This window comes from Sciurus vulgaris (genome assembly GCF_902686455.1).
Source record: "Sciurus vulgaris genome assembly, chromosome: 16".
NCBI classification, from domain to species: Eukaryota; Metazoa; Chordata; class Mammalia; order Rodentia; family Sciuridae; genus Sciurus; species Sciurus vulgaris.
Genome location: NC_136477.1, coordinates 38,277,752 through 38,300,361, shown reverse-complemented (window position 1 = coordinate 38,300,361; position 22,610 = coordinate 38,277,752). Strand labels below are relative to the sequence as shown.

Genomic DNA, 22,610 nt, shown 5'->3' with positions numbered 1-22,610 from the left:
CAGTTCACATATTTATACTAACCTGTGTCCAAGTTCTAACTGGAAGCTCTGTAATTTCTACTGTGTTTCTATCCACCACAAATATTTCACCACTGACAGCATACTGGTTTTGACCAAGTTCTTGAATTGTGCCTTTAAAGTTTTTGTAGTTTGGAAGCTACAGAAAAACAAAACAAAAAACAAAACTTAAGCTTTGACTTTGCTCAAGTACCAGGTCCCATATTTGAAAGCCCCTTAGTCTAACGTCTACTGATAGTGGCAGATTAACATGACTGAAACTGAATTCCTAATCCTCAACAGTCCCTCTCTAGATGATAATTCAATAAGGAATTCACAGCTTCTGTTAATATAATTTGAATATCTCCCAATCTCAACATTTTAGCATCATCTTTCCTAGTCTTTCTAGAATAGCACTTTTTTCAGTCTATTGCCCCATAACTTCTTTTCCTTTAAATGATATCCTTTTAAGTTCAAATGTAATGTTCTAATTTTTGTCAGATGATTTGAATCCTGCAGAATCATTACTTTTCTCCTATAGTTTGCTTGAATATTTTGAATATTCTCATTTTCATTCTCTCTGCTATGGCTTGGATATGGTCTGAGTGTCTCCCAAGGCTTCACATGTTGACACTTAATTCCTATTGTTAGGCATTAAGAGGGTTGAAACTTAATTGGACTATGTTGTTTAGAGCTGGAACCTTTGGATACTGATTAGGATTGGACACTGTCATTAGGACAGAGCCTCATAATTAAATCCTGAAAGTTGTATAGGAACAATGAGAGAGGTCAGATAGACACAGATGCATACATGTGCTGTCTCTTCAGGTGATGTTCTGCACCACCTCAGGATGGTGCCAGCAAGAAGACTATCACCAGATGGTACCTCTTAGACCTAGCACTTGCAGATGTATGAGAAAGAATAAACATCTTTTCTTCAAAAACAGCCTACCTCAGGTGTTTCATCACAGTAACAAAAATAGACTAATAAGACACTATCCATTCACCCGAATACATTATTTGGTCCCCCAATTCCATTCATCTACACAAACTTACTTATCCTTCCCAACCCAATTAAGAAATACTACTCCTCCTTCTAAAATTCATGTCTTTATTGTCACCAAGAAAGTAGGCAAATAGCATAGGGCATTTCCTCTGACACTTCAGAAGTATACTCTAGCTCACCAGTCAGCACAGAGGCATATATATAGCAGGTACACAACAAACATGTACTGATAAAACTCTAGCTTAGAATTCTAACATGTATCTAAAATAATCAAAATGAAACACTATCATCATAAAAGTAAATTGATACTTCTGTTAGAAATAAGTATGGATAAAGTGGTACATAAACCATGTAATAATTCACTTTTTATTTTAAAATACTTGGAAATCAATACATCAAAATGTTAACAGTTTGTGTCTATATAGTAGATTTATGGCTTTTTTTTTTTTTTCTTCTTTGCTTATTTGTGTTTTCCACAGTGAGTATTATTATTTTTATAATACCCTGTTTAGTGTAACATGGCAAGGGAAATTTCCAAGATTTGGTAGTTTGAGAACAAAAACAAAGTTACATATAATTTTATTGCAAAAGCACTATTCTCTGTATACTTCAGAGATGTGAAAGCCTGGAATATGGGGTATTTTTGAATTTCAACAGTTTCTCCCCAGAAATCTTACTTCCAGACTTATTCCTTTATATCTTTTATTATAAAAGTACATATGAAGTTATACCATAAAATATTTTTATTGTCTGCAGTAGGTCTAAAGTGAAAATATTCCATTATTTTTCTAAAATGACTGAACTTTACTGTTTAAACATTATTGTTAAATAAACAATAAATTCTAAAAAGTTACCATGGGATGAGGATCCAATCCTTCTAGCATTCGTCTGACATTGTTCACAATTTCCCTAGCATCATAGTTGGGTAGTTTACAAGCCCATCCAGTACCAATACCTTCAGCACCATTTATTAAAACCATGGGAATTATGGGAATATACCACTCAGGCTCCACACGCTGATTATCATCATAAAGGAACTTAAGCAGGTTGTCATCCACAGTAGGAAAAAGTAATCTTGCTAAAGAGCTAATGAAAAGAAAAAGAAAATGGAAAAGTGGCATGGCTTTGAGGAATAATACTTTAAACATTATAAAGATTTTTACATTTCAAAAAAATCTTCTAGAAAGAATGAAATTTTTATCACTGACTCAATGGGTTTAACAGTAAAATTAACAATGTTAATATTAAATGTTTCTCTTAGGCATAAGCAAAGTGAAACGGCTCTATTTTATTACTTACATTATTACTTTTCTACCTAAATTCTTAATACTGCTAAACAGCTTTTTAGTAATTTCCTATTATTTGGAATACAGCATATAATCCATTTTTAACCTATAGAATAAGGTTGTGTCAGAAATAAATCTTTACATTCATTGGGATTGATTTCGTCAAGAATTTATACAAACTAAGGTCAATGGATTTCATTCTATTTGTGATAAAATAATTTGGAACATTTACTCTCAGCAAATTAACTAATCATCTCTCCACAGTTATAATTCTATTAAACATGTAGGTGATTCCAATAAACTTCAAATTTAACTTTATAGTATTAAATCAGCAAATATTTACCTTAACATTGTGAAAATATAACGAGGGCTTGCAGCATCTTTGCCACCGTGAAGCCGAGTTCCAAACTGCCCAATGGGCTGAAGCAAGTTAATGTTGTTACTTCCCACGAAATTTTGAGCCAAATTCACAATAGTCATCATCAATGCTTGCTATAAAACAGAAACAGAATATACCATTAATATTCTAAGTTTTCTATAATTATTCAATTTGTATTAAAATCTAAATTTATAATTCTATTACATTTCCAAAGACCTTATAAAAAGAACAATGCTTTATTATTAGGAATAGCAATCACTCTTCACACAATAATGAAAGTTCTCAATTCACTCCAAACTTAATGCTTACTTCTCCATGATGATAAGCAGACATTTCAGCAACAGATCCAGCCAACTGGGCGACTTTTACTTCACGTTTATCATTCCTCTTGAAACAGGTAAATAAAACTTTTCGTTGGCCTGGCTTAAAGCCTGTTTTTTAAAAAAGAATAGTTATCTTTTAAAAATATTACTTTAAGATATAGTTGTAACAATTCTTTAAGTGGCAACAATACTCTATATACAGGAGGAAAAAAAAGGAAAGATGCAGTTTGACTTTGAAGAACAGTTGACTAAAGTTGTTAGAAATTCTACAACAATATGACTATACACTAATACATTTTCTATTGTCACTAATACATTTTCTATTGTAAAAGTGAATTGCCAATGATCAGAATGACAATCTTCTGATCTTAAAGAATTGCCCAGTGGTACCAACTCTTTCCCCAACAGTCTCCAAACAATAAGACCAAAATGCCAAATGTAACTAAAGTATCATCAAATCACTGATGAGCCTGACAACTATTACTAAAGTATCCCAAATCAGAAAGATTCTTATAAAGATACATTGTGGTTTTTTTTATGTAGGTTTTAGAATTTAACCAATCTAGATACTCTTCTCAACTTGGCATTTACCAGGTAACTGAGCAAATGATCAAACCAATAAGTCTCAGTGTCCTCAGAGTAATAGAAATAATATCCTTTCTAATAGAGTGATCTTAAGGATTACATGAGATAATGTAAGCACTCTGCTTCTCATGCTTCTTGCTCTAGGGCAATCAACTTAGTAATAAACTTTTTAGTATACACTAACTATTGTCATCAGCATCGCATGTCCAGAGAATGGAAGTCAAGATGATAAAATATGTCTACTTCCTTGAAAATGTTATCATCTAATTGAGGAGGCAAAATTAACATAGGTAAAGTAAGAGGTGCACAATAATTGACTAGAAATTGAGGCACATGAAATTAAGTTAGACTGAAATCGGTAGAAAAGACTTCATAAAAGGCAGGCAATTTAGGCTAAAAAGTAACAGATGGACAGAACTGTTGTGAGCTGAAAAAAACAAGGTTTACAAAGTCCAACAAATTTGCTAAAAAGTTCTAAAATGGAAAGAGAAAGAAAGAAAGAAAGAAAGAAAGAAAGAAAGAAAGAAAGAAAGAAAGAAAGAAAGAAAGAAAGAAAGAAAAAGAAAGAAAAGAAAGAACGAACGAACGAACTCTAATAGAAGACACTAAAAGCTTCTCTAATAGGAAACAGTTTCTAAACTAGGTCAAAGCCAAATAAGTTAAAACACTAGGTTTTAGGTAATGGAGTATATTCTTAAAGTTTATTCTCTGATAAAGATTTTAGAAATCATCAATGTTCTATTTCTCTTTTTATTTCAGAAATTCTGTAATCAATGAGACAAAGCTTTAAAGACTGGCCTAAAAGTCAAATTTCCTTAAACTCAAAAAGGGTTTTAAAGTTTCAAATAAGGAATATTAAAAACTTTAGCCTTAACATATCTCAAAAGCAATATCAAAAAGGTTTAATTCCTCTGAATCAGTTCTTTACCTGTTTTGTAAGAATTTTAAATAAATCATTAAGGATGACCTAAAATACATGAAATTGAACAATACTCAATAATATCCCCACCTCCCAAAAAACCCTTTTAAACAGGATACTCACCATCAACAAGAGATGGTATAGATCTTTCGTTGTCTGAGTTTGAGAAAAGAATCAATTCCTTATTGATGAAATCATTATAAGTCAAATGCTTTGTTGCTGTACCATATAAAAATTGCTAGGAGAAAAGTTACATAGCAGTATTGTCATTACTACAAAAATTTTAGTCTCTCTCCTTCCCCAAATCTTTATGACTGTTCTTTATGACTAACCTCTGGTAAGCCATGTAACCTACGCTGTCTTCGATCTTCCATAAAATTTGTTAACCACTCTTTTCTGTCATCAATCTTCTTCTTACTGAAAGCCTGAAAGAGCCCAAGTAATAATTTCTTATGTTACAAATAAAACTAATTGTAAAATTTATATTCACAAACAGCAAATAGCTAACTATTACCCTCAGGGAAATTAAAGGTATTTTCTAATGCTTTTGTCAAAAATACGCCTGAACTTAGTCCATTAAGGAAATATGAATGACAGGCATAATCTTCAGAAAAAAACTAAAAGTTTACTCTTTGGGCACTAAATTTCAAAATAAACTTATCACAGGAAATCAGGATTGGGAGGAAATATATGTCAGGTAGGTGATGGCTAATGAAAGAGTTTTAAAAATTAATTTAATTACCAAGGTAATGGCAGCATCATCTTCGGGACCAGCATATCTGAACAAAATGCGATGCCTTTCCATATCAGCAAAATATTCCTTTGCCTCTTTAGCTGTACTGGTACCCAATCCTGCACAATTTAAAAAATAAAAGTGAGTTGCAAATATCAATAACTATTAAAACTACTGAATGAAAACCTTGTTGGGAAAGATAAAACATGAAGTGGCACCACCATAACAACAGATCAATCTCAATAGACAAAGAAAGACAAACCAGATATTACATGCTTCCTAACATAAGTACATGAAGCTATCTAGTAAGGGTTTTTGTTTTTTGTTTTATTTTGATGGTGCTGGGGACAGAAGAACATATTTAACTATAGGGATACAATGGACAAAATCCAGAATGTAAGAAATTACACAGGACAAACAATTCAACTAGCTTAATAAATACATTACAAGAAAAACTATGAAAAGAGAAACAATATATTAAAAGATTTAAGAGACCTATCAATCAAATGGACTGTGTTTGGATCTTAACAAAAAGGAAAAAAAAAAAAAATGTACATATATATGTAGATACATAGATATATCTCAATCATACAGATAAAATATGTAATATATATTCCTCATGATTGTACTAAAAACGTTTATATTTTTGTTGTTATTTATATATTAATATAATAATGAGGAATTTTAACACTGACTGGATTTTTAAATATGTTAAAGTATTGGTTTTATTTAAAACTAATGGGATGGTGATAAGAGGTTTAGATAAAATAAGACTGACTAATGAAATAGTGATTGTTAAAGTGCATGAGGATTTCATTATATAACTTTATATTTTTACAGACTTCTATGAAAATTGCTTAAAGATCAGCAATAAATGTTTTTGAAGTCTACAAGAGAAACTTTTGAAGTATTTTTTATATTGCTCTTATAAAAACAAATTTATGTCAGGAGTCATTTCACAAAACTTAAATATATTAAAACACAAACCTTTGTAGTATTTTATTTTCCAGGCTTTCTGGTTCTCTATATGTTTTTTCCACTCATCAAATTCAGGGATACTATAGAAGGAAAGTTCCTGCTTATTTTTGCTTGCCTTAAATTAATTAAAAAAGAAAATTAGTGTTTCTGCTGCTCATTAAGACAATAATATAAAAATGTAATAATGTAAATAGTACCTTTACAATAGGAGTAATGAACTCTTCAAGAAAACCATGCTTCAAAAGTGATGGCCAGTTGTGATGGATGAAATTAATAAGCAGGCCTTTTATGTGAGAACCATCTTGATCCTAAAATTTTTTAAAAAAAAGTATAAAACCTCCTATAAAAGTTTTATAAACTGTAACTATATAAGTAGAGCCAAATATGCTAAGGGAAATAAGCCAATCCAAAAAAGCCAAAGGTTGAATGTTTTTCCTGATATGCGGATGCTAATTCACAATAAGGGGGAAGTGGCTAGGGAGAATAGAGTTACTTTAGATTAGGTAGAAGGGAGGTGTATGGGGGAAGGAAGGACAGCGGGATTCATTACGTACAACCAGAAGAATAAGAAATTATATACTCCATCTATATATGATATATCAAAGTCATGTATAACTAATTAGAACAAATTTAAAAAATAAAGCTCTCAAAACATACATACATGAAGGCAGCAAAGAGACAAAATTCCATTCAAATTTTAGAACTGGAGCTGGGGATATAGCTTAGTTGGTAGAGTGCTTGCCTCACAAGCACAAGGCCCTAGGTTCAATCCCCAGCACCATGCAAAAAAAAAAAAAAAAATTTAGAACTGCATTTACAAAAACATTAGATGACCACAGTAAAGGAATATTTCTTAAAATGCAAATAAAGATATAACTAGCAATATACTGAATTCTCCGATCGTTATAAAATATAATTATGACTGTTTTATCATTTTTTTTCTTTCACTAAAAGAATGATTTTAAGGATGGAAAATAAATAAAACTTGGTTATAATGCCACTTCATTGTACAATGGAAGAGGAAATCCAAGGAGCACAGGCATTTACAAGTCTTCACTTGACAAAAAGAAATTATAAATATTCTGCTTAAAAACATATAGCAGTTTTGTCAGTTAAAATTTTTTCTAATGATGCTTTACCAAGAGTACATAAAACACTTAGATGCATATGAAATTCTTCCTTTTCAACTTTTTATTTCTTTCTTGATTACTCCCATTTTGCTATTGAAGTCCTCCTGATTTTTGTGAATCCCAACTTATGCAATCATATATCACTATTAACCATTAGTCTATTGATTAATCTTTCCCACTTGTCAACTCCATCATTTCATTTCTACTCATGTGTAGGCGTAGTCACTATAATACAATACTGTGTCCTACTCTTCTCAAATTTACTGAATTTAAATAACCAAGATCAATACCCAAATATTAAATGATATAAATTGTGCTCAACACAAATGTTTCTATTACAAAATGTGTTTTCTGCTCCTTGATGTACAATCACTTTCACTTAATGTTAACTTGGAACAAGTCCAATAAAACAATTATCAAATGGAAAATCTGAACATATCAATTTTAAATATGCGATGACTTTCAAACCAACCTGATCAGTCATAATCATAATTTTTCCGTAACGTAAAGTTTTAAGAGATTCTGCATCATCATAACTTTTCTTGTATTGTAGACCAACTATTTTAATAATATTGTTTATTTCTGCATTTTCCATGATCTGTACAAAAAGGAAAATTATTGAAAGTATTTCAAAAGCATTGAAATATACAAAAAATTAAGTCAGAATTTACATTTTAAAGTTCAACAATTTTGGTATTTAAAATGTCATAAATGTGTGGGGAAATATATACATGTAAATATATGTACCTGTTTATGAGAAGCTTCTCGTACATTAAGAATTTTACCCCTGAGTGGAAAGACTCCATATCTGTCTCGTCCAATCACACCTAATCCAGACACAGCCAATGATTTGGCAGAGTCTCCCTCTGTTAATATCAGTGTACACTCCAGAGAATGTTTGCCACCTGAGAAAAAGTAAAGAGTAAATGTACTCTGAATTTCTCACTTTACAGATGAGAAAAACAAAGCCAGTTTTAAATAAACTTCTATTCCCTAAAATGTAGTAATGGGTAGTACATGTGGCAATTTCAATGAAGTCACATTATACTCTTAACAGGTAGAAAACTATAATCTAAATGAAAATTTCTGTAACTGGATAAATTAAAAATTAAATTTAAATAAAGATCTTTAAAAGAAAATAATCTGAATCTTACCAGCATCATTAGCATCGTCCAGTTTAGGAATACCTTTGATTTTACTATATTTTACTGAGGAACATTTCTTATTCAGCTGAGTTTGAGCCTTAAATTTAACCCAATTCAGGATACTTTCTACAATGCCACAATTAGAGGCCTAAAAAAGAAGAAAAAAAATTTGCATATAAACAAGCCAAATGTTCACAAATTTAATTAAAATTTACAAGGCTTACTGTGACACCTGGAATCTGGGCAATTTTACAGTAAAACAATGATGACAATAATAAAACATGCTAGTAAATTCTAATCAACTACAGTAAAATCAGCTCGGTCAGCAATATATACAATGACCTATTATACTGAAGTATAAATATGAAAAAGGGCCAATGTACTACACATGAGAAAATTCTGTTGTAATAAACTCCACAAGAAATATGCATTGCTAGTTGTAAGTTAAGTTTGTAAAATTAATAAGAGTAAACGTCGATCCACCTAAGAACTTACTAACTAGCAAATTCTAGACACTGATATGCCTGATATCCTTCAGTATAAAATATGAGTCTTGAATTCACTAACAAATAAAAATTAATATGAAGGGAACATTAGAATAAACTTGGAAATTTATGAATTGGTCTTTTTCTTTAGTTTGGTGATGAGGACTTCAACATTACATACTGTTTATACCCTGCAGCATGTGACAAGATATTAACCAAAAAAGTTAAGCATTTCCAATTCTATATAATTTCTTTCTTTCTTTCTTTTTTTTTTTTTTAATAAGCAGTAGGTTTATTGCAGAGCTGGGAATCCCTCTTCCTGCATAATTTTATTTAAGATATACAAAATAGTTTTCTGGATTGTTTAACACATAAAGAAAAGAGTTTTGTGAACTATGCTGGCAAATATAAACTTACTCCACCTATAAAGAAGATGTGTAAAATCTAAAATCAAATTCCTTCATTGTGAGAACTAGTGTGACAAGTACAAGAAATTTGGGGAGGCATTAATAGAAGGTAAAAAAAAGGTAATATGTTTAGATTCAAAAGTACTGTTTCCATAGGCAGTAAGCCAGAACCTAAAACCTTGTTTCTGAGAAACTTCCTTTGGAAATTTCAATAATGGAATCTGCTATCTCTATGGCAGTTATATAGTATTCTCCCACCAAGCTTTAAACTTCCAAAGAGGAAAAGCTGTGGTTTACTCATCTTTATATTTCCACTGTCAAACACATTTAAGGGTAGGCACTTCACACATATTTAATAAATTTTACTGATGGCACTGCTGAACAAGGGAACTGAAGCAAATCTTGATCATATAAAATAGATTACAAGGAGCTAACAGTACCATAAGATTCAGCTGCAAATATAAGATTGACTTATACCCTCATCTTATTTTCAAAAAGGTAGCCTAAATAAATATGTACAAAGTAAAATGAAATTTTAAAGTATGTAGAAAATAATAATTTTATGTCATGTATTTTACTATAATAAAAACATGTGCAATGTTAAAATCACAAGATGAATTTGAAATGAGAGTAGAAAAGATGAAAACTTGAGCCCCAAAAGGACCTGTACATTTGTTAAAAGGGAAATCTGAGCTTTTCAGTGACCAGTGCAAAACTAAAAACACAATTAGTCACATAATTTCTTACTTTAATCCTTAGTAAACAATCAGTGGTTTGATGAAACAATAAAGTCTACCCTTTGAAAATATTAGAATTAAGCATGTTAATTTGTGGTGCAAACATGGCTATATTCACAGTTAATATAAGACAAAGTAATCACAAATAAAAAAATCAAGAAAACTACTTAACTCCCACCTTGAAATATAATACAAGTTTTACTCACTGCTTTAAAAAACTTTTCTGACAGCTGACATTTGGACCCAAAACTTTTGGGCTGTAAAGTCATGTTTTCCTTAGTCTGAGAATCAAAAGTCGGGTTTTCAATAAGACAATTGATAAAAACCCATATGTGGTTTTTCACCTGTGAAAAACAGGAAAAAAAGTCAACATCAAAACTAAAATTATTTAGAAATTCAACAGAATATATAAAGCATCACTTACTTGAAATGGTTTCACTGATACACCTGCTTTGTTCTTTTTCTTAACTACTTCAATCAGTTTACCAACAACTTGATCTACTACATAATCCACATGCCTTCCACCCTAAAGAGGAAAAAAAAAAAAAAAAAAGATCTCAGAATCCCCAAACTTCTATAATTAGGGTAGCCAACAACTTTCAGTGATTTTGGTATTATTAATCCTGTTTTCTAGAAAAGTAATATAAGTCTCAGAATGACAACATCAAGATTTTTTAAATTAGATATTTTTGACTACAGCACCAATAAACCAATGCCAGTTCAAGAGTGAGGCCTTCTATACTTCAAACCAAACAGATATAAATTGGGGGTTCCCATGACTTATTCAGGTTTGATAATTTGCTAGAATGGCTCACAGAACTCGGGAATACACTTTAATTTCATTTTTCAGTTTATTACAAAATATATAACTCATGAACAATCAATGGAAGAGGTGCAGAGGGAGAGGTATGGGGCAGTAGGTGGTGATTACATGGAGTGTCCATGGCCTCTCCAAACATGCCACCCTCCCAACACTTCAATATATTCACCAACCTGGGATCTCTCAGAACCTCATTGTTCAGAAGTTTTCATCATATAAGTATAATCTTAAACTCAATCTCTAATCTCTCTTCCCTTCCCAGAAACCAAAAGTGGTTAGGGTTTACTAATCAATGTTTGTTATTTCAGACAACCAGCCTCATCTTAAAGGCATCTGTGCATCCACCACATGCTGCAATATTAGAACAAAAGACACTCCTATCACCTAACAGATTTAGGAGCTTTGTGTTAGGAACCAGGGACAACGATCAAATATGAGAACAAAAAAGATATTCCTATGATCCTTACTACTCAGGAAATTATAAGTTTCAGGGAGCTCTGTGCTGGAATCAGAGACAAAGACCAAAATGTATATTTCTTATTATTCTGTTCAACTATATAAAACTCCACACAGCCAACTCTATTATGCAATGGAAACAATATAGTAGGGGCTGAGAGTGTATCTCAGTGGCAGAACACTTGCCTAACATGTAAGGACCTGGGTACCATCTCCAGCATTGCCAAAAATTTAAAAAATAAGACATGAAAGTAAGAATGAAAACTCACATGGATGGTGGCTTTGAGCCTAGGAATTGTGCAACCATTGTTAGTTATCCATCCATTATCCATTCTCCCATTACATTTTTAACAAACACAGATTGCTTTTAACTGGCACCCAGTTATAAAGATTCACAAACCATGACTCCTTTGTAGCTAGGGATAGTCATATGATCCAGTTCTAGCAAGTAAAATGTTAGCAGAGATCTACTATGTGAGTGTTCTAGAAAAAGTATTGTATTTCCAACTGACAGAGGGATTTGGCTCAAACCAATTTTCATCTCCCTAGAACTTAGAAATGAGGCATATGGGTGCAGCTAGCATCTTGAGGGGATGGGAATGAAATCACATGCTAAACGTGGCAGAAAAGAAAGCCAGAAAGAACATAGGTCCCTGGTGGTGTTGCAGTGACACAGCAATAGCCTAATACTGCCTATCCCTAGTCCTTAGTTATCAGGAAAAAAATAAAACCTTCACATGTTTAACTCACAGTTTAATTAAATTTCTATTACACACAAGAAAATGCAATCATAAATGACTCAGAATTTCTGCTGACTAGAAAAAGTGATGCTATTAAAAAAATTATACATTAAAAGAAGTTAAAACTTTTGTTTGAACAAGAGTAACAAATCACCGCTTTAAACTATTTCAGGATATATGCTTGTACTGCTCAGAAATTTATTATGGTCAGTAGATAATTTTTTTTTTTTTTTTTTTTTGTAGAAATGGAACTGGAGATTGAACCCAGAGCCTCGCACTTGGGCAAGGGCTCTACCACTGAGCTACACCCCAGCACACTAAGTGCTTTTAGACGAGAAGGGTGTCTTTTGATTTCAAACTTCAAAAGCCTACAGAACAGAGTGACAAATAAAATAACATGTTCCACAGTCGGACTCCTCCCAAATTTTATCTATTATTCTATACTATACCCTAAACTCAGAATGCAGAAAATGAATGTTATTCTAAATTTCATAAAATATATATAACTATAAACATTAAGCACATAAACTTAATTCTCAATGGACAGTTAAATAAATCGTAAATTATCTATTGTATAGAAAATAAGCTTTCACTTTTATAACTCAATTTTCTTTAACAAAAACATATTTTTATTAGTATTTATTTTGTTGTTTTTAATACAGCGTTGTTTACAAATGACCTTGAAACAAAGAATTTGCATACTTACTTTTGTAGTTGCAATACTATTTACAAAGCTGATTTGCTGGAATCCTTTTTCACTCAACGTGAGACAAACATCCCATCTTTCATTTGCAAGTTCATGAATAACTTTCAGGGCTACCCCAGTTTCATCCAATTTGTCTTTCACATAAAGGTCTACATAACTGCGAAATCCATTTACCTATTAATTTAAAAAACAAAAATAATAAACAATCCTATATTGGCAACACAAATAGGTGAATGCCTTTAGGTACTTCTCATTCCTTCACCTCTTCTCATTTGCAATAACTCTAACCCCACAAATACAAACCTTCATGACTTTTCCCTATTCTATTTCTTAATTCCTGCTCTTTAAAAATGATTTATTTCTATTGTACTTGATAAAGAGAATAAGGGATGGGTAAATTATTGACAAAGGAGATTGCCAGTGTGAGTTCAGATACAAAAAGAGAAGAAACATAAGTCACTTCTGGCCTTATACAAAAAACAGAGTATCAAATAAATTAATAATTTTTCACAAACCCATCAAAGAATTTAGATCAGTTTGGAGGGAGATATGTGCCTGTAGAAAACCACAGAATCTAAGCACTTATTTACTTGAGGCAGAAGTTTAGTAACCAATAGAAAGCTTAAACTAGAATTTTTAACAACACAGAATTGTGTAGACTAGTGAGCATAGGAAGCTTCTGAAGACTGTAGTCATAAAGAGTTCCTATTACTATGCAAGGTTTTCTAGATTAGGAAGAAAAGAATGATCCCCCATGGTACTGCTCAGGGACAGAGGACAGCAGCTACCGGGAAAGCTACCCAGATCTATTTTCCTTACCCCCCCCCCAAAAAAAAAAGAAAAGGTTATTCCTCATTCTGCAGGGCAGGGGGCCCAAAGGACAAGGACTGAACACTGATAGATATCTGCTGCAGTTGGGTAAAATGAATAGAAGACAGAGGAAAACTTCTACTATGGAGAATGAGTGTTTCTGAAGTTTAATCTATGAGATACAGGCTCACTGCACACTCCAAATACTGGGATTCTAATCAGACAGAGAATTTCTCCCCCACAATTACCCCCATGCTAATAAGCCTCCAATAATAAGAGGTTTCAGCTAGAAAAGCTAGAAGAGACAAACCACCTCTGAGAGGCAGCCCGAAGAAAAATACTAAAGCCAAAGGGAAAGACAAAAATAAGGAAGAATTTTAATGTCCCTGGAAAAAACTTCAAACACAACCTCAACTTATGGATAGATTAACATAAATTCCGTACTAAACCCTATTTACCTCAGTATCTACTGTCCTATATGACCTACTTGATTTTCAACAAAAAATTTCAAGCATATGAAAGGCAGAAAAGTTTGAAAAGACAGCTATCTTCAGAATCAATTCTCAGAACTGTCACAGATGTTGTAACAAGCATCAGAAAGGGCATTTAAAATAATTGTGACTACTATGTTAATGGTCTCTAGTGGAAAAGGTAGAAAAACATGCAACTTCAGCAGAGAGAAAGAAATAAGAAAGAACCAAATAGAAATGCTAAAAATCCAATAAGCAGTATAACACCTTTGACAGGCTCATCAGTAGACTAGATTAAGTCTACTGAAAGAAATAAAAGAAAAAAATAACCAATGAACTTGAAAACAGTGCAAAAGGAAGAGAACTGAAATACGAAGAGAAAATAGATGCAATAAAACAAGGAAACTGGGCTGGGCTTGTGGCTCAGTGGCAGAGCAAGCCTCATGTGAGGCACTGGGTTTGATTCTCAGCATTGCACATAAATAAATGAATAAAAATAAAGGTCTGTCAACAACTAAAAAAAAAATTTTTTTTTAATAAAACAAGGAAACAATCCAAGAGGTTGGGATAGTATCAAACAATAAAATTTAGACATAATGTATATCAAAAAGAAAAGAAAGAACAGGTCAGAAGAAAAAATGTGAAGAGGTAATGGCTAAAATTTTTCAAAATTAGTAACAGACAACAAATGGTGGAATCAAGAAACTCAAAGAACACCCAAAAGGATAATGAAAACAAAAACAAAAAATATCACATGAGCATAAATAAGCATATCATATTAAAAAATGTATATAAACAGAAAATTCTTAAGGTAGCTAGAAGAAAATGAAACACCAAGAGAGGAACATGACTTTGTTAATCCACAATTCTATATTCAGTGAAAATATCTTTTGAGAGTGAAAAAATACTTTCTCAAACAAAAACAGAATTCATTGCCAGCTATTCCATAAGAAACATTAAAGGAAAATCTTCATGCAGAAGGAATATGATTAAGATCAGAAACAAACTAGATATTTACAGTGGTACGTGTATGTCTATAGTTCCAACTACTCAGGAGGCTGAGACAGGAAGATTGCTTGAAACCAGGAGTACCAGGCCAGCCCATAACACGGCAAGACCCTGTCAAACTCAAACACACACACACACACACACACACACAAAGAGCAGAAACTGAAATCTACTCTAAGAATAAAGAACAATGGAAACTGAATAAATGTGAAACATAATCTTTTATTATATTTTTAATTTCTCCATAAGAAAACTGTTTAAGGGCTGGGGTTGTGGCTCAGTGGTAGAGCACTTGCCTAGCATGTGTGAGGCAAGTTCCATTCTTAGCACTGCATATAAATAAATAAATGTCCATTGACAACTAAAAAATTTTAAGAAAAGAAAAAAAAATTGCTTAAAGCAATAAAAATGTCACTATTCAAAAAAATTTTTTTCTGCCATTACATTTTAAAATATTTCTTCTACTTCATTCTCTTTCTTCTCTGTCTGATGTTTACAGCATTGTAAAAGTGAAATCTATGATGAGAATAACTCAAGGGAGAACCTGGGGTTCTTTCACTACATATAAAGTATTACTTATTGAAGGTGGGCTCAAACCACTGAGAAAAGTATGTCTATTAAATGCTATAGGAACCACTAAAAAGGTTTTTAAAAGAACAAATAAGTAAATAGAAAAAATAAAAATACATTAATTTTAAAAATACTCAAAACCAGAGGACCAAGAAACAAGGAAAAAATTCAAGGAACAGAAATCAGCAAGATGATAGAATTTAATCCATATAAATCAATAGTCACTTTAATCATCTAAACACATCAGTCAAAGAGATTGTCAGATTAAATTTAAAATGCAAGATCCAACTATATTCTATCTACAATATAACATTGTATTATTTTAGAAGATACTTACAGGCAATTTCTTTCCATTAAACATGACCTTGACCCCTTTACATGAACCAGCCAAATCATATGCTCTTCTGGTCATGAGGGCCACAATATCCTTGTCAAGTTTTTCCATCTTAAATTTAGACAGATCTGGTTGGAATGTTATGCATGTGTAATCTTCACCATCGAAATGTTTAATTTTGGCTTCAGAAGTCTTCATCATATTATTCATCCATGTCTTTAAAAAAATATTCAAGTATTTCTATAAAGCTTTCACATTTTATAATAAACTTAGTTCATTACTTAATAAACATAAAAACTTAGTTCATGAAATACATTCATTTACCAACTACATGTATATTTTTTCCAACCTTACAACTAATCAAACAAATCCTCAAAACTAATAGAGTTTTTTTAAATGTTAATATTACTATCAGAACAATATTGAAAATAAGTATGATGCTTTTTCTGACAAAATTATTTAAGCTTACAGAAAATTTCAAACTATTTTTAATGGCCTGCCAAAAAGTTCCAAATATAAATTTGAAGATTCATTGTATTAAGGAAAATTTCAAGCATGCTAAGTGGTTGCATTTAAATTAGTCTATGATATTTAGAACATTTTCACTAATACTTGACAAGGTTAAAGAAATCTGTTCAACAAATAATTTTGCTTTAAGAGAATTATAGGAAGATAGACATATAAAATCTCCCAGGCATTCTGATGTCTCTCTTTACTCTGGTGACTTACTTAATACTTAAAAAAAAAAAAAAAAAGTTACACAGGTATCAGCAAAACAATAAAATATTTTTAAAATGAAATACAAATTTCAATCATACCTGTTTAAAACTATGTTTGTATTCTTTGCAAGCCGTTTCTACTGTAAACTTTGTACTGAAAATATTACAAAGTTTTGCACCATAACCATTACGACCGCCTGTTAAATTAAATGTGAAACATTTAGTGAAAATTATTTTAAAGAAACTTTGATAACTTATCTATCATAGAGAAAAATCTATTGCAAAACAGTTTGACTTATTGTATCTTATCAAACATTGAATATTTTTTAACATATTTATATTTTTTCCATTTAAAGATAAAATTAAAATTTAGTATACAGTAGTATAATTAAGACAGATTATCTTCATCATAATTTGAAAACAATTAAGCTTGGTATTTCTTTTTTTTGTTTGTTTGTGTTTTTTTTTTTTTTTTTTTTTTTTGGTACCAGGGATGGATTGAACTCAGGGGCACTCAACCACTGAGCCACATCCACAGTCCTATTTTGTATCTTATTTAGAGACAGGGTCTCATTGAATTGCTTAGCGTGCCTTGCCATTGCTGAGGCTGGCTTTGAACTCACAATCCTTCTGTGTTAGCCTGGGATTACTGGCATGTGCCCCTACGCCCAGTTAAACTTGGTATTTCTTAAAACACAGTAAATCTCTGTTAAGTATGACATCTGAACTTTCAATCAAAATCACTTTTCTACTAACTGTATCATTTTCCAAGTCTTGATTTTTAAAAGAAACTATCAATCTACTTGAGCAACATAAGTAGGAAAACATTTGTTTTGATCCCTTTCTACCTTATTTACGGAGTCCAGACTTTTAATTTTGGCCCTCTTAAGGAAAAGAGTTTAGAAGTAGTTTAATACCCAAAGATATGTGCTTCTGTAATAACAGATTTATATATACAAGTACCATAATAGTCTTGCCTAACATATAACTCAAACTGTCAGTCAAATTAAGAGTTTCAGCAGTTGTAACTTAAAAGCTAGTGTATTATCAGACTTTTAAAATGTTACTGTCAAGATTATACAATGAAGACAACAATTACATGTGAGTTTTTTTTTATATAAATGGTAATTCTGAAATGGATTTTCTCCCAATACTGCACAAGTTTCCTTTCTTATATTTTATATAAAAATAGAAAGTTGAGAGATTTTATGTTAAAAAAAAAAAAACAGTATTTTTCAATCAAAATACCATTCAGACTTTACCTGTAACTTTTTTCTCATCATCATCATAATTGCTGGATGTTAAAAGCTGTCCAAAAATTAAAGCAGGAACATAAACTTTCTCTACTTTATGTTCTACTACTGGAATGCCTTTCCCATTATTCCAAATGCTTATAATGTTTGATTCACTGTAAATAACAGAGTATAGAGCTTAAAATTAAACATACATTAATTTTCATAAAAAGTAATCTTATCCTGAATAAATCTTACTGTTTGTAAGTCTGATGCCAGTCATTATCAATTGTAGCCACAAACTTATCTTTCAAGAAAATACTTGCTAAGGACACACATTTCAGTTCCTGAGTCATCACTCAAATTAGGATCACTAAGATCTATAAGATAATACTACAAAATTTCTCAGGAAAAATAATTCTTCTCAACCTCCAAGGAAAGGATAAAAGGAATAACATTTTTACAAGAAATCAGCTATGGTTTTTCTTTTCACATAAACAAGCCAGAGAAAATGGGTCAAGTGAATAAACACCATACAAGCACTCTGTCCTATTTGAATTGTTTCAAAAAATGAATTAGTAAATTAGAAAAACTTAAGCAAAAATTAAAACTATGAAATAAAATTTATTTTAATAGAAATAACACTAATTCTATAGCCTACATAGTAAATAAAATTGTTTTATGGGAGAAAATTCACAAAAGTCAAAATGTTACTTAAAATTTAAAAATAAAAGAATCTGCAACCTCTCACAAAATGCATATGATTATCCATTTTGGGTAAATATAAAATACAGGGCAGAGACTCAACAACTCTCCCATCAATGATTTATAAATAGCAGCAACAGAAATTTTAAAAGGAGGGGTGAAAGATATACCATCTCCATCCTTTTTTACTTGGTTTAGTTAATACTTTTTATTTTATATTGAAATGAAAGAATTTTGCATCAGAGGTAATTAAAAATGAAATGATGGTAATAAGAAAAAAAGAACTTACATCTCATTGCCATTAAAAAACAAATAAACTTAAGTTAAAATTTTTGTCTCACTATTATGCCTACACAAAAATGTTTGTTGACTAAAAGGGAATTTAAAAGGTAATGATAAAAGCACCAGTTACAGAGAATCACTCTTTGTATAGAATGTGTAATAAATTGATAAGCCTTATCCAGTCTAAAGAGTTGTAGTATATCTCACTTCTTTTTCACTTTGTTATGATAAGATTCTTAATCCATTTTTTAAATTCAATATTGTTGGATTAATGCGTCTAGAACAATCAAAATAAAGGTATTAAGTAATGGCGCCAAGAATGATTTAAGCAAAATTCTCAGCTGTCAATCAGAATATTTTAATTCTGAATTTTAAAAATTATTAAATATTTAATATCTATTATATCTTACTAGACCTCCTAAAACATATATGATCAAGGTATTGTATTTAACTGAAAATTTCCTAAATAAAAGAGAAATCTTAACAGACAAAATTTCCTTAGAAAAGTCTTAAACTTCTATAAAACTTTTAAACATTCTGTACATCTAACCATATCAGTTCTCAAGATTATTTTCATTATAGAAGTGACCCAAATGAAAAAAATAAAAGACTGAAAGCTCAAGTCCTTCAGTAACACAGTCATATGGTAACATTTTTATATAAGATAGTTAATTTCATGATATTACCAAATATAGTTTTGTTATATCAATAATCTTAACAATATCTTCTGGAATTAAATTACAGACAGTAAGACTATACCTGAATTGTTAATCCTTCATGTTTATTATAGAAAATTCTTAAAGTGATTTCCAATGACTTTAATCTTAAAGTCAAGTTTCCAATGAAATTTAAAAAGAAATATTTTATAGAAGGGATTCAGGTGAAAACAGGATAAGCAACAACAACAAAAAAAACTATGTTTATAATGTAAAACTATATTATTTTGTGTGTATTCACCCTTCAAAAAAGTCAACATAAACACCTACTATATATTCTGAAAATCAGCCATACCTAATATCTTCAACCATGACATATATAATGTAAAAGTCTAAAAGCTGGTCATAAAAGATAGATTTAACTTAAGTACCTGGAATAGCATTAATAGCACTTAGTCTTAAGTCCTAAAGTAAGGGCAGAAAGAAAAGATAAAGTGATTACTTTAGCAGCTAAAATGACACTAATATCATCAAAGAGAAATCGTCTCTAATAGCTTCCATAGGGAAGAACTGTGACGGGAAAGGTCATAAATGACAGAAAAAAGGCAAAAACAACAAAGTCTGAAGCAAAAATGTACTAACCATACACACTATGCATTTGAGAAGTGTTCATAAGTTGGGGATTAACTGACAACAACTTAGTATAAAAAATTAACTTGAAATATACTTACGGATCAATAGAAACCTTAATACAAGTCATGTTCTTATCCCTCTGCTTATTGTCAGCAGCATTAACTACAAAATTAAACATATCAATGTGTAATAAAATATACAGTTATATAAACAAATATTTGAACATAACTGTATCACTACTTAATATAAACATCTATATGGTAATAATAGCTAGTGCAAATTAACTTCTAAAAAGTCTTATGTAAAGTTTCTATCACCCCAAATGAATTTCCTGTTTTCTACCACAAAATAAAAAAGGGAGGGAGGATATGTTTTAGTGATATGTAAAAACAAATATGAGCAAAAACATTTACCCTTAATCCCCTAATTCAGTCCTAAAAATAAAAATTTGGTTTAATTATATTTTATCTTGTTTATAATAATTACTTTATCTTAATCTCCTTTAATAAACTAGTGATTTTATATGCAGATTGAATTGAAACCAACCAGTTATTTTTTTAATTAAAATCTTTAACACCCCTAGAAATAAAAATGCTTAACTTTATGAACTATAGCTGAAGATAAAAATATTTTGTTTTCATGAACTACTGCCTGAAGAATATATGAACACAAGTTAGTTGTCAAGTTGAACTTCGAACACAGAAGGAATGTGTCCTTGACAAACACTGTGTAATAAACCTAAAATAGTAAAACCAAGTGGACAGTCAGGAGGCAAATGTAAAAGTACAAAACGTAACCAATCATATTCTTCTTTTTCCAAGTACCAACAGGAAGAAGCTCAGAAATACACATGACCCCACAGTCCAGGAAACCTCAAGTTATACAAATGAGGTGGCAGAATAATTTCTACACTGAAGTTTAAGGTTAAAACCATTTTCAAAGTATAAGCATTCTTAAGAGTCAATTATGTGGTCAGACTTGACTCTAATCAATCATGTGATTTGGAAGAGACACAGCATTTAGAACACCGGTTACTAAACTTGACTGCCCAACAAAAATACTGGATTTGTTGGTGAAAAACAAAATTTAAATGTTTTACTTCCAACTCCCAGAATCCACCAAGATCAGGCCCTATAATTTCCATATTTAACATGTAACTGTAATGTTAACAAACCCCAGATGACTACATATACAGGAGCACAAACCAATTATGGGATTACAAATACAACACAATCATTTTACAGATGAACAAAGTGAAATCCAAAGATATCGAGGAGAGCAATATGAAAATATTACAGCTAATGATATAAATTTTCCAAAAAACATTTATATTCAGCATAAAAGCCAGAGGTATACCTTTAAATTGTATACTATAAATATAGCTTTATACACACAGGGACATTAAAATGACATTAATAGATGCATTACATCCTAAGCAAGTACTCACCCAAAATTTCATCAAAGATCTTATATAAACCTGGAACAAAGGTAACCTCTCTGCAATTCATCCCTACATCTTCATCGTACACCCACATTAACTGCGTTGAGAGAAATTCAAAAACATATTTTTACTTCATAAGTTCTTAACATCAATTTTACATAGTATAAATCCACATTCTGTCATTTACTCTATGGAAATATGCTTTCAAAATAAAGGAACATAAACCATTTCAGCTATAATCAAGTTCACTATTCATGTTGAATTTAGCCTCAAAATTGAGAAGTTGTTCATTTTTTACAATCTATATTTTTATTCATACATAAAGTCAGCTTTAATGTAAGGTACAAGGATGGGGGATATAGCTCAGTGGGAGAGCTCATGCTTAGCATTCATGGAGCCTTGGGTTCCATCCAACAAAGAAAACACAAACAAAAAGCAACAATGACTATGATGATTCTAGTTTCTCTGCCAGTTCAGTGATCCTAATTCTAGTCATTCCTACAGAAAATGAAGACCCCAGATCAAATTCCCAAAGTCTAGTGATTTCCCTGTCTTCTTCTTTAAGGCACCAAGAATCATTAGAAACAGTAGTTAAGCAAAATAGAAAAGTATAAGTACATGTTTACTTTACATTTTTACTTCATGCTCTATATTTTTCTATAGTACAGGAGCACAGAGTGAAATGATATGAACAAAACATGATTTTGAACTCAGAGTCCTATCCTGGAGCCCAGTTCTAACTAGTTGAGAGATCTGAGGCAAGTTAGTTTAATTTATTTAAGTTTCTCTTTCCTCAGCTATAAAATGGAAATAACAGTATCTACTTCCCAAAATTGTTAGGATCAAACAAATATATGTACAACAGGTGCATAATGAGCATTAAATAACATTCGATGTTCTAGAAGGTACTACCATTAA

The 22,610-nt window shown here is 31.1% G+C and overlaps 1 protein-coding gene across 4 annotated transcripts in view; it reads right to left on the bottom strand.

Moving 5' to 3' along the window:
- The window catches only part of TOP2B (DNA topoisomerase II beta), a 59,195-nt gene that overhangs the window by 21,625 nt on the left and 14,960 nt on the right, over positions 1 to 22,610 (bottom strand). For all 4 annotated transcript variants that reach the window (XM_079114262.1, XM_079114261.1, XM_079114259.1 and 1 more), the window contains exons 3-22: positions 21,699 to 21,789; positions 20,350 to 20,413; positions 18,006 to 18,151; positions 16,843 to 16,940; positions 16,028 to 16,240; positions 12,833 to 13,006; positions 10,535 to 10,636; positions 10,317 to 10,454; positions 8,491 to 8,629; positions 8,084 to 8,241; positions 7,809 to 7,934; positions 6,404 to 6,514; positions 6,216 to 6,321; positions 5,238 to 5,347; positions 4,828 to 4,920; positions 4,619 to 4,733; positions 2,978 to 3,099; positions 2,633 to 2,781; positions 1,858 to 2,089; positions 23 to 157 (exon numbers count right to left, since the gene is read on the bottom strand). In XM_079114262.1, coding sequence (XP_078970388.1) covers positions 23 to 157; positions 1,858 to 2,089; positions 2,633 to 2,781; positions 2,978 to 3,099; positions 4,619 to 4,733; positions 4,828 to 4,920; positions 5,238 to 5,347; positions 6,216 to 6,321; positions 6,404 to 6,514; positions 7,809 to 7,934; positions 8,084 to 8,241; positions 8,491 to 8,629; positions 10,317 to 10,454; positions 10,535 to 10,636; positions 12,833 to 13,006; positions 16,028 to 16,240; positions 16,843 to 16,940; positions 18,006 to 18,151; positions 20,350 to 20,413; positions 21,699 to 21,789 — 2,622 coding nt within the window. The remainder of the gene's footprint in view (positions 1 to 22; positions 158 to 1,857; positions 2,090 to 2,632; positions 2,782 to 2,977; positions 3,100 to 4,618; positions 4,734 to 4,827; positions 4,921 to 5,237; positions 5,348 to 6,215; positions 6,322 to 6,403; positions 6,515 to 7,808; positions 7,935 to 8,083; positions 8,242 to 8,490; positions 8,630 to 10,316; positions 10,455 to 10,534; positions 10,637 to 12,832; positions 13,007 to 16,027; positions 16,241 to 16,842; positions 16,941 to 18,005; positions 18,152 to 20,349; positions 20,414 to 21,698; positions 21,790 to 22,610) is intronic.